The sequence below is a fragment of the Gopherus evgoodei genome, chromosome 7 (assembly GCF_007399415.2).
Source record: "Gopherus evgoodei ecotype Sinaloan lineage chromosome 7, rGopEvg1_v1.p, whole genome shotgun sequence".
Taxonomy (NCBI): Eukaryota; Metazoa; Chordata; order Testudines; family Testudinidae; genus Gopherus; species Gopherus evgoodei.
In genome coordinates, this window is record NC_044328.1 from 2,417,117 (window position 1) to 2,429,994 (window position 12,878).

The 12,878-nt window shown below is 48.0% G+C and overlaps 1 protein-coding gene across 5 annotated transcripts in view; it reads left to right on the forward strand.

Moving 5' to 3' along the window:
• Positions 1-12,878, forward strand: part of ARMH3 (armadillo like helical domain containing 3) — a 211,524-nt gene that overhangs the window by 129,060 nt on the left and 69,586 nt on the right. The window contains exon 24 of one of the 5 annotated variants that reach the window (XM_030570424.1): positions 3,296-3,351. The exons of the other annotated variants lie outside the window; for them this stretch is intronic. Coding sequence (XP_030426284.1) covers positions 3,296-3,311 — 16 coding nt within the window. The 3' untranslated portion in view covers positions 3,312-3,351. Of the gene's footprint in view, positions 1-3,295; positions 3,352-12,878 lie in introns of those variants that run through there. 5 annotated transcript variants of the gene reach the window in all.

Sequence of the window (12,878 nt, forward strand, 5' to 3'; positions counted from 1 at the left end):
AGAATATTGAACATCATCTGCTAGAGATAAACATTTTGAAATCTGCAGGCCCAGATAATTTTCACCCAAGAGTCTTAAAAGAGTCCCAAAACATGAGGGGGAAAGGAGTCCAGGAGAGCTGGCTGTATTTTAAAGAATTCTTATTGAGGTTGCGGGAACAAACCATCCCGATGTGTAGAAAGAATAGTAAATATGGGAGGCGACCAGCTTGGCTTAACAGTGAAATCCTTGCTGATCTTAAACACAAAAAAGAAGCTTACAAGAAGTGGAAGCTTGGACAAATGACCAGGAAAGAGTATAAAATATTGCTCAGGCATGCAGGAGTGAAATCAGGAAGGCCAAATCACACGTGGAGTTGCAGCTAGCAGAAGAGGTTAAGAGTAAGAAGAAGAAAGTTAAGGAAAGTGTGGGCCCCTTACTGAAATGAGAGAGGCAACCTAGTGACAGAGGATGTGGAAAAAGCTAATGTACTCAATGCTTTTTTTGCCTCCGTCTTCACAAACAAGGTCAGCTCCCAGACTGCTGCACTGGGCAGCACAGCATGGGGAGGAGGTGACCAGCCCTCTGTGGAGAAAGAAGTGCTTTGGAACTATTTCAAAGAACTGGACGAGCACAAGTCCATGGGACCGGATGTGCTGCATCCGAGGGTGCTAAAGGAGTTGGCGGATGTGATTGCAGAGCCATTGACCATTATCTTTGAAAACTCATGGTGATCAGGGGAGGTCCCAGATGACTGGAAAAAGGCTAATATAGTGCCCGCCTTTAAAAAAGGGAAGGAGGAGGATCTGGGGAACTACAGGCCAGTCAGCCTCACCTCAGTCCCTGGAAAAATCATGGAGCAGGTCCTCAAGGAATCAATTCTGAAGCACTTAGAGGAGAGGAAAGTGATCAGGAACAGTCAGCATGGATTCACCAATAGGAAGTAATGCCTGACTAACCTAATTGCCTTTTATGAGGAGATAACTGGCTCTATGGATGAGGGGAAAGCAGTGGATGTGTTATTCCTTGACTTTAGCAAAGCTTTTGATACGGTCTCCCACAGTATTCTTGCCAGCAAATTAAATAAGTGTGGGCTGGATGATTGGACTATAAGGTGGATAGAAAGCTGGCTAGATCGTGGGGCTCAACGGCTCCATGTCTAGTTGACAGCTGGTATCAAGTGGAGTGCCCCAAGGGTCGGTCCTGGGGCTGGTTCTGTTCAGTATCTTCATTAATGATCTGGACGATGGCGTGGACTGCACTCTCAGCAAGTTTGCAGATGACACTAAACTTGGAGGAGGAGTAGATACACTGGAGGGTGGGGACAGGATACAGAGGGACCTAGACAAATTAGAGGATTGGGCCAAAAGAAACCTGATGAGGTTCAACAAGGACAAGTGCAGAGTCCTGCACTTAGGAAGGAAGAATCCCATTCACTGTTACAGACTAGGGACCGAATGGCTAGGCAGCAGTTCTGCAAACAAGGACTTAGGGGTTACAGTGGACAAGAAGCTGGATATGAGTCGACAGCCCTTGTTGCCAAGAAGGCTAACGGCATTTTGGGCTGTATAAGTAGGGGCATTGCCAGCAGATAGAGGGACATGATCATTCCCCTCTATTCCACATTGGTGAGGCCTCACCTGGAGTACTGTGTCCAGTTTTGGGCCCCCCACTACAAGAAGGATGTGGACAAATTGGAGAGAGTCCAGTGGAGGGCAACAAAAATGATTAGGGGGCTGGAGCACATGACCTATGAGGAGAGGCTGAGGGAACTGGGATTGTTTAGTCTGCAGAAGAGAAGAGTGAGGGGGGTTTTGACAGCTGCTTTCAACTACCTGAAGGGGGGTTCCAAAGAGGATGGATCTAGACTGTTCTCAGTGGTGGCAGTTGACAGAACAAGGAGCAATGGTCTCAAGTTGCAGTGAGGGAGGTCTAGGTTGGATATTAGGAAACACTATTTCACTAGGAGGGTGGTGAAGCACTGGAATGGGTTCCTTAGGGATCTGGTGGAATCTCCTTCCTTAGAGGTTTTTAAGGCCCGGCTTGACAAAGCCCTGGCTGGGATGATGTAGTTGGGGATTGGTCCTGCTTTGAGCAGGGGGTTGGACTAGATATCTCCTGAGGTCCCTTCCAAGCCTGATATTCTCTGATACACTTGCCAGTGCCTGATGTCGGTCTGATCTCTGCAGGGTGTTGGAAGAGTCTCTTTGAGTTGGCCTGTCGTCCATCCCAGACCGTGTGTCTGTGACTCGTGTATGCAATGCCAGGGCCCAGTTGTGCACTGTGTGGGGACAGCTGTGAGTGTGTAGTGGAATCTCACCCACACTTGTTGCTCTCCCCTGTGCCACAAAGCTTCTTGCCAACTGAGAGTAAACCAACGTTTGGAAAAGGCAGCCTAGCGGCAGGGTCTGGAGGCTCAGGCCGGCTTAGTGGAGTACATGCGCCATCAATGGTGGATTACACTGTTGTGCATGGGTTTGTTGGTGTCAGGCACAAGTGGTTAAATTGTATTGGTTTTCCAGTATGTCACTGCTGCATTGATTGGCCGAAATAAGAAACCCCAGTAGCTAGTGGATGGAAAACTGACCTTCACACCTATGAGGAAATAAGCAACTTTCAAGGCAAGTGATTTTTTTGAGGCTAAAGAGCCCCTTTATGTGAACATCTTGGAGATTTGCATTTAATGAGGATTTTATTACGGCTGAGTTCAAAGGGGACATCCTGAGATTGCTGACACAATGAGAGAGGTGGTGGCTGAATCATTGTACTCTTTTAATAGACTTTCTCCTAATCAGTAATTTTCTCAAGGTGAATAAAAAGATTAACCCAATGATCAATAGATTGAACTTCCCCATTATCTGTAATGCAGTCACATCATCATTGTTTTTAAAGTCATTTTATTTTTCACTGAAACGGTTTTAAAATGGGGACTGTTGGCAGCAGGTAGCGAGGTGTAGTAGATCTTTTGATTATGTCTTAAGCGATTGTATTTGTGCTGGTAGAACCCATCTTGACTTGGGCATTCTGACTCTAGCCAATCTCATTCCATGGTAGCTGCCCTGGGCAGGACTTTTCCTTTGTGCAGAAGGCACCGCGGGTTCTGCGGCTGCTGTCTGAGTCCTCACAGGAGATGTTTGTGGGCAGTGGAGTATGCAGAACATTGCTTCAGCATACAGAATGGATATGCTGCCCATCAATCTGGGTGAGCAGCCAGACTGTGTGTGAAGTTTAGATTTAAGTTTGAGATGTGATGCTGTTTGCATTAGCATAGCCCTATCCCCCAGCTCTCAAACGACAGCCCCTGGTCGTCTTTCAGGTGCTCCACAGAATGAACTCAAGAACCGGGGACTGGAGTGCTGGGAGAGGCAGCAGGTAATCGGAGTTCTCTTCTCTCCTCTCTGGGGGAATATGGAATTTACACACTTTAAGCTACAAAACTATTAATGTAATTAAAGAACAATGTAATTGTTAAGTTGGTCTGTGATTGACTGCCAAAACCACATTGTAATGGCACTTCTCGTGTTCGCCTCCAATGTCATCATAGCCTAACCTAGTTCAAAATGAGGGCATGCCTGCACCCCCGTAGTACCTACCTTACCACTGCCTGGCCTGCAACACCGAAAAGGTCAGCTTACCCGCTTCCTTTTTTTACCACTCCCCCACCGGAGGAGGGGCCGTAGGGATTCCTTAGAAAGCTGCTGCCTGTCTGGCACACGGCTGTGGTATGCGCGGTACAGCAAAGAGTCGGTATCTCAAAGTGGGGCGAGACCTGCTCGTGGTCTAGGAGTCTTGTAATGAATGGCTGCAGGGTTTACACGGGTGCCAGGCCGTGGGAGGCCTGGGGAGGCGTTGTGCTTCTGTGCGGATCACAGGGAGCTTCGCTCAGCTCGAGGGTGCAATGAGGGGTCCGTGGTGAACAGCAGACGAGTAAAGACGGAGGACGAGCTTTGGGCTGATTTGATGGGAACTCGAATAGCCAAGGGAAGTGTAAGATAAATAGAAATTTACCCTAGTGCTACCCTGAAGCACTAACTGAGCAGGTGAAGAGGCAGTGGGAGCTTACTTGGCTGAAACGGCTTTGGGGGATCAAGCGACCAAAGAGGCTGGCTATACAGCGTGGGACCGGCTAGTGCCTCTCAGATCCTCTTCCCTTCTGGTGTGATAGTCAGAGACCCACGGTGGTGGGCGAATGTAGCCTGGTCTAGGTGGAAGGACAGTTAGATGTTGTGCAGCCAGGCCTCTGGCTGGCAGTGGGAGGAGTTGCGTGGGCTCTGCTCTGACATTCAGGCTGGCTCGGGTTACTCTCTGGGTTTGTTGGTATTGATTGGTAGGCCCAATTGTAAGTGCTGCGTGACAGAATGATGACTCAATTAAACTGCTCACCGAGGCATGTTTTAAGAGTAATGACCTTTGGCCTGCTGCCACTGCTAATAAAACCTGGCTGATCTTGTGTTACAAGATAGCAAAAGGCCTTTAACTAGCTAAAACAATTATTTCTGGTGCCACTGGTAGTTTGCTTTCAAATCCTCACCTTGTTATTGCCACCGTTACAGCTGGGATCATTACCGAAATGGAGTCTCGTAAGAGTGCTCCCAGGAGTGAGCTGGCAAATGTCTTTTCTCCAATAGACGCTGCCCTGTGTCATGCAGACCCCTGTTAGCAAGACACCAGGCTGGAGGAGAGGAAAGAATTTTCCAAGCTGCTCAGAATAGAACGTTTTTAATTTGGTGTGTTAAAATCCCTTTGCACCAACTTTAATTAAGCTTCATGACTCCCGCGAGAGGTAGGGATGTGTAATAATCCTTCTTTTCCAGATGGGTATCGTGAGGTGCAGAGATAGCGACTCACTCAAGTGGGGGCATATTCTAGGATTAGAACCCAGGAGTCCTGGACTCTTGGTCTACTCTGTGCATTAGGCCGCTGTTGGGGGGCGGGTTGGAAGATCTCTTCTTGAGTATCGTATTTTCTGCAGTCTTTGTTGTGAGGGACTTTGGCATGGAAAAGTGGAGCTTAGATGCCTTGGCGACTGTGACAAGAGAGGGTCTTGGTTCCTCTGAGTTTATCTGTTCTTGCTGCTCATTCTCCACCTGCCCTCACAGGTCCCTATTAGTGAAATCTTGGAGCCCTCTGCAGCAGCTAATTCTGACGTAAACAGGATTCTGGCGTTAGCTGGGGATGGAGCAGTAGGAGTATATGGAATCAGAGGAGCAAAGATCCTGTTTTTCCTGCCAGGATGGCTAGTAATCTAAAGCAAGGCACAAGCATCACTGACTATACGTGGGCTCTTCCAGTTTTCCTTGGAGTCCCCACCTGTTCTTCCAGCTACTTTTTCACTAGTTTCTTGTTGTTTGTCCCTTCTCCTTGGGTATAACTCTCCCACAGAGGCAGCTGAAAATCACACCTGTTTGTAACAGTTGTGTTGGTTTCCATTTGTTGCTCTATAATTAGTTGACTCACCTTGATTGGTTTCTCTTAGGGAGCATGAGCCAGCGTCTTTCTGCCTTGGTTTTCCTTCACCCTTCCTCATTCATGCAGAAACTTAAGTCAAATGCCATCGCTAATGGCATTGGCCCAGTTCCAGGACTAGGGCTTGTTAGTTGAGGGGCATTCTATGTCCAGTTCCACCTGCACAGAAAGGACAGTGCAGCTCCCATCATGTGCAGATCAGGTAGGAAGCCATCCAGTTTCACCCAAGGAGACTTCCCCTCTTTCAGCCACTTGAGCTTGCTCTACACTTGAGCTGTGCTGGCACAGCTGTCGGCTGGGGTGTGACTGTGACGATTTGGCGCTGCTGGCAGAGGCCCTAGTGTAAATGCAGTTACATTGGCACACGAGTCCTTTGGATGTACAGCTTACTTCGCTTGGGGAACTGGTGTATCCGTTATACAGGCAAAAGGACTCTCTTGCTGATATAACCTGCATCCACACTTCAGGAGGGCGGGTAGTGGTGTCACTGTACCAGCTGATCAGTGTAGACCAGGCCTAACTCCCTCTGCCTGGGCGCTGTCCCAGGTGGCCTCTGAAGGAGCATGGCAATGTAGGAGAGTGCCATGGGTGCACCGAGGCTGTTGGCTCTGGTTTTCTGCCAGCCCCAGTGCTGCTGCTGTTCTTTTAATGGCTTTGTTGCTCTTTTGGGTTAATTCTTTTAGGGGTTTTTGCCTCTTGGACAAATGGAGGTTTGTGGAGCTAGCCGAGGTGCTGACTGGGCTGGCTTGTGCTGCAGGGGAGCGCATCCCGATGATATGACTGTGACTCCCCCTTTTATAGGGGGAACGCAGCCTGCAGGGGTGCAAACACCTGTTGGTTCACCTGGCACTCCTGCTGCCCTGGTTACCCTCCCTCTCATCTCCCCATGGCCGCAGTAAGCCGACTCCGGGCATGTAGGCCCACTCAAAGGTGGGGAGGAGCACTTCAATCCCGGGTCACTGCCTGCTTCAGCCAGGCTTTCTTTGCTTCTCTTCATTGCCTGTGGTTGGAGGAGCCCCTTCCCTTCTCCCCACTCAGACAGGCAGGGCTGAGGAGGGTGATTTCCAAGGAGACCCATCCCTGCACTCCAGGAACCTGCTGCCTGCCCTGTTCGGTGAGGGCCCTTTCTGCTCAGGGGGGAGTAGGGCCCCTCTGCAGCAGAACTGCACCAGTCAGCTGCTTGGGAATCTCTTCCTCTATTCAGCAAACATGCCAGCGTGCCTTAGCAGACAAGTATTCACCTACCGAGCTCTTTACCTTCCAGTGAACCTTTCTGTTCTCCGGGCCCCCCTGCCTGGTCCCCTTCCTCCGGGCCCCTGCTGCCTGGTCCCCTTCCCCCTGAAGGTGGTAACAGTTTGTGAGGTTTGGGCAGAATCTGCTTAGCTCATGTTATTTGCATCCCTGCCCTGGTACTTGAGGCCCTGCAGAGCAGACCCATCTGCTCTGCACCATGGCAGCAGGGCGGGTAAGAGGGCAGTCCTCAGCGGCGAGTCCTTCCTGCACACCGGCTCCAGTGGTGCAGACACCTGCCCTGCAGTTGTGTTGATTAAGCTGCTCATTACTTGTGTGTTCCAACTGGAAAGTTAACGCCTGGCACAAAGCTTCAGATGTGGAAGTCACTGGGAGCAGCTTCTGTGGGCAGAGAGGGTGGAGTCACTGGGTGAAGGAGGGGAAAGTATTTCTCCATGCGATTGGGGTGACCGCCTGATTACACGGGAGTGCAGCTGACCCATCTGGCCTGCAGAAATGTGTTAGCAGGGGAGAGCTCCCTCTCTTTCTTTGCTAGCTCAATGCTGCCTTAGTCAAGAAACACACAAATTGCACCTTAGCAGTGGCTGGGTTTTGGGGCAGTAGTGGTGAATAGTTCCAAGCCACTGGATGCTTCCCTTCTAGCTTCAGATGGGTTTGCAGAAAATCACCTTTTTGGAGCTAAACTGCTTGACTAGCCTGCATTTCCACTGTGTGCCAGTCATGGGTGTTGTCTGGGATAGCGTTCCATCCATTTGTCTCTCTGGTTGGAATGGGAATGCACCAATGGCCTCTTTGGTTTAAGTTTGCTGCTAGTGGCCGAGTAACACATCAGCAGGGGATGCCTTAATGGGCACACTGATGGCCTCTTTAAAGCTGCTCCATCTGCCTAGTCTGAGGTGACTTCAGGCTCTTCCCTGGCTGCTGTTACTGGTTAGGTGTGAAGGCAAGAGAGTCAGAGGTACGCTAGATATGTAACCAGTAGTAAAAAATTTGAATCTTCCAAAGCCAGGATGTGTTTGCTCCAGCAGGTTTCTCGTATCTTAAGGTTGTTGTTCAATGTCAAAGACAACCAGAAACACAAGGCTGCGGTTTTCTTTTTTAAAGACTCTCTTGTTTTTATCAGCAAGGTCCTAGTAACTAGCTCTGTGGGATTGTGGATGGCCTCGGTCCAGTTCCTAGTTGACAAGCGTCATCCTCATTCTTGACCCCTTTGTTGGTAGAGAAACAGCCTAGCAGAGAAGCCAGGAATATGGAGCCTGTGACTGGCCTCCTCGGCCCCTAGTGTTGTGTGACAATGCTGTTCCGGCGGGACCCAACTGAGAGTATGAATTCAGGACAAATCGCTTAAAACAGGGCAATTACAGCCCAAGGCTGGGGTTTTTCCATCGCTAAGGCAAACCAAACCAGTCAGACAAAGAGGACTTTGATCTCACCCCACTGGCTAACCACAAGTCACACAAGCAATTCCCTTAGACACTCCAGTCTCCCAGTATCACCACCAGTGCCACTCGTCCTGGGGATGAATGGTTATGAAAACCAACACCCCAGTAAAAGAAGAAAGGTTCTCTCGATTCCAAGGAATCAAGCCCCAGACCCAGGTCAATATACACATCAGCTCTTACCCACGAATCACGCTGTTGCCAATCCTTTAGAATCTAAAATCTAAAGGTTTATTCATAAAAGGAAAAAGAGATGAGAGCTAGAATTGGTTAAATTGAATCAATTCCATACAGGAATGGCAAAGTTCTTAGTTCAGGCTTGTAGCAGTGATGGAGTAAACTGCAGGTTCAAATCAAGTCTCTGGAGAACATCCCCAGCTGGGATGGGTCATCAGTCCTTTGTTCAGAGCTTCAGTTTGTAGCAAAGTCCCTCCAGAGGTAAGAAGCAGGACTGAAGACAAGATGGAGATGAGGCATTGGCCTTTTATAGCTTTTTCCAGGTGTAAGAACACTTCTTTGTTCTTACTGTGGAAAATTACAGCAAAATGGAACCTGGAATCACATGGGACAGTTCCTGCACTTTGCTGAGTTACAAGGCGTATGTGCCTTCTCTCAATGGGTCAGTTGTATAGCTGATGGTCCTTAATGGGCCATCAAGCAGGCTAGACAGAGCTAACACCAACTTGTCTGGGATGTCACCCAGAAGCATAGCGTAAGTTTGAAGTACATACAGTATAGAGCCAATATTCATAACTTCAACTACAAAATGACACAGGCATACAGACAGCATAATCATAACCAGCAACCTATAACCTGGTCTTAGACACCTTATATGACCCCCTTTACATAAGATTTGGTGTCACTACAGGACCTTGATTGCAGCCATATTCTATATGGTCCCAGATTATATCAATAACATCACATGTTGGTCCTGCCGGGTCAGGGTTGAAGGAAGCTTGTACAGATTCTGCCCAGGCTGGGCCTTTTTTTAGAATAAATACAGCGTTCTTGTCTCCACTGGTTCCAATCTAGCAATAAAATTCACTTAAATGAAGGAAAATTATTGAGGTGATTTCTTCATAACCTAGACAACGTAAATCTAGTTGTGAGCCGGTGATGTTTTAAATAACGCCTTCCTGACCTGAAAACTAGCACAGAGAGATGCTGCAGCCCTGACACCCATTTAGAGGAAATCTGTTGCTCTCTGAAGAATAGCAGCCACCTTAATTATTCTGCAGTTTGATTTTTCTCTAGAAATGGAAATGTTCTCTTCTCTTAATTTTTCCTTTAGGACTAAATTGACAAAGTACCACCTCATTAAGTACATCTGCTCATTAAGATAATGAAGTGCCTACCTTACTCATGTACTGAAAGCAATGATAATAGATCGTTAGCATGACTCCAAAAGCTGCAATCAATTTGAGGATTACACCTAAAATGTGGAAAACAGTCCCCAGGAAGACACAGAAAGCTAAAATAAGAGTTTTGTTTTATTAAAAGAAAACAGTCCATGTTGATGGAAATGCATCCTAGCTCTCAAGGTTTAAGATGTTTTGTTTTCAGGAGCTCTCTGAGATGTGCATGGAGCAGATTGTGTCACACGGGTAGAATTGGTGTTAGGATCACAGCAGCCAGTGAGCGCCTGATGGCACAGCCAGAGATGCTTAGAAACCAGAACACTGGCTATTGGAAAAAGGGGAACTTCAATGAATCGTTTTCTCTCTACACATTTAAAAAGGTCTCTTGGGTTTAGGCATCTTTGCATCTAATTTAGAATATTGCAGGGCTTGAATTGGACTGAATTATAGTGGCTCTATGAGCCCATACCCATTTTCTGGGAGGCTACTATCTTGTGCTCCAGAATGCGAGTGTGAGATTTAAAACAATTGCTCTTGCCCTTGGAGCTGGAAAGATTATTGTCAGTCAGACTGTGAATGGGGTGAAAACTGATGCAGATCTGTCTGCGTGAGTCTGCACACATTTAGAAGCAGTAGCTTCGAGGTCTGACCTTGCCCCATTCATCTCAATGCAGGGTTAATGCTGAAGGCTCTGAGGTTTGAAATGTCAAATTTTGTTGCTGAAAGAGAGGCACCCAGAGGGAAGGACAGTGAAGGTTTTACGAAGAACTGCACAGTGCATTGTGTGTGTCATCTCATCCTGTTGTGAGGCAGTGCTTGAGAATCCCATAGGACCCCAGTAGTGGAGTCCTTGCTACTTTTCAGCAGGGCATCCTGAGAAGAGGCTCTTCCTTATGCTGACCAGGGTCTGGGAAGGGGATCACAGCAGCAAACTCCCATTCTGTAGGAGAATAAAAATATTCTTGCAAACATATTTTCTTCAGGGGGTGGGCTGTGGGAAGGGCTCTGCAGGGCACCAGTGATCTGGCTGGCGGACCCTGAGCCCCAAAGCTACGTCTTGTTGCGTTAGGGATTCATTAGGCCATTGCTGTGTGCATTAGTTACAGCACCATTTTTTCTCCTCATGGTGGATGATGAAGAGTTGCTTGGATCTGTTTGGAAGGGTTGGGGTGTCATGCAGACTTGGTGGCCAAGGAGAGGATGAGTTCGGCTGTCTGGACCACTGACTTTCTAGGATGGTTTTGGTTAGAGTAACAAGAACTGCTGCCCCTTGGTGCAGGAAATGTAGCTGGTGGTGTGTGCTGTGAGGGGCAATAAAAGTCTTTTACTCCAAAGAGACGAGTACAAATGATGGTGCCCAGACATCGAGGAAGGCGGGGAACGTTCAATTGGATCTTTCTTCCTGAAAGTTGTGTGTTGTACAAATTAATGTAAAGCTTTCTCTGCTGACATGGGGTGTGAACACGATACACTTTATTTTATAGACCATTCTTTACACAGTGTCTCCAAAGGCTTATGGAACTTATCAAACAGGGACCCGTGCATGTATTCAAAAGACCCATTGCTTTTATTTAGACTTTTTCCTCTGGTGAATTATTTAATATCCTGCTTATAATTTTGTGGCATAATTGATTTGCTTTGGAGTTACAACTCTGCATTAACTTTTTATGGACATTTGTGATAAGCACACGCTCCCTTCTAGTTCCAGCAGCCAATGGTCTGCCATATGTTTCCAGGTTCTTCAGGCATTCCCATTTGAAAGCCCTTGCTGCTTTGAGATCAGCCGCTGTGTGACATGTAGTGTCTACAGACAGGCTGTGGAATTTGCAGTGGTTAATACCCGTTTTTCCATGTCCTGTGGCTTCTACAGCTCAATGCAAACATTTTCTCATTTGTGTGTGTAGGGGGGGGAGAGGGCAGAGGGAGTGTCCCCCCCCCACATCCTGGGGTGGCTCAGGAGCTTGTCATTGGGCCAGGAACAGGGTCGCTTGCTTCACTTTACCTCGCTCCTGACACGATAAACCTTCACCCACTGAGAGCAGAGTTAGTCACTGGCTGCCTTGTGCTACATGCTCGTTTTGGGCTGCTTGCCTGAGGTGCTGAGCGCAGCAACACCTGGTCCTATCCTTGGCGGCTGCGGGCACGGACCAGCTCTGAAGATAAGGCCCTTTTGTGTTTTGAAAATGAAAGATTAAATCTGGTTGGTAAATGGGTTAGAAGAGAGAATGCTGAAAATTTAGCTTTGCAATCGCCTAATATGCGCTCGTCAGGAAGTTGTGTCCTGTTGTTGAGACACACCTCTGTAGCTCAGTCATTTGTGAGTGGAAACCCTCCGAAGCGGGCCCATGCCGAGGCTGCCGAGGGAGACACAAAGCTCCCTGTCAAATGCCACCTGTAATATTCCAGTGCCCTGTGTGAATGTGTAAAGGAAAAGTCCATGGCTCTGTGAAACAGGACCTTTCATATAGGTGGTTAGTGACAAGTGCGAATGCATAGCCAGGCTTGATTGATAGAGAAGTGAATTATGCCTGGGTTTGCTGTTGTTTTAATGTGATTCCCCCCCCTCATTAGAAGTGCAGTATAGTGCAGGAGAGAAGAAAAGAGAATATTCTGCACGTCAGATGGTACCTGAGCAATTTGGAAGTTCAGTCGCAGGGTGGTTTTCTCTTTGTGGCGCATTCTGGGGACACTCGGGGTTGTGAGGCACCTCGCTACCACCTGCTCCTAGCATGAGAAGGCTTGTCTGTGCCTATGGGGGTCAGCTCACCGACCACGGGCACCGACCCCTGCTCCCTCTCTGCAGGTTAGCGACAGGCACACTCCAGCCCTGGAGCGGTCGTGCCCCTGGAGTGACCAGCCCTGTTTGCTGGAAACGCCCAGAATTCACAGATTCCTTGCTCCCAAAGAAGTATCCCCTCCACTTACCAGTCACCGTAGATCACAGCTCCACTTAACACACGGAATTTACACCTGTTTTTATTCTAATTCTCTCTGTTTATGTAACAAAGATTGAAATGGCAGCAAGGAGAAATACTCCAAACAAAAGATTCCATGGGAATGAAATCGTCGCACATTCTAGAACCTAGACTTATTTAACTACTTCCTCTTATGTCACCAGAATTTTTCAGCCAGATAGGCTGTGATCTCTTTTTTGTTTAAAAAAAAACAAGCCCCACTCTCAGCTCGTCTCCTCAGTGAAGGGTGCTGGGTACCGCTGTACCCCTGCGTGTATTCCAGTAATCCATTCTCTCTACTTGTAAACAGCATGAATTCCCCCTCCCACCCCTGCCTCTTTTCTGGTTGTTCTTTCTTGTAGGTTTTGCAAACTTTGATTAGGGTCTGGCCTGGTGTGATCCTTTGTGATACATACAATGCTCAGAACACA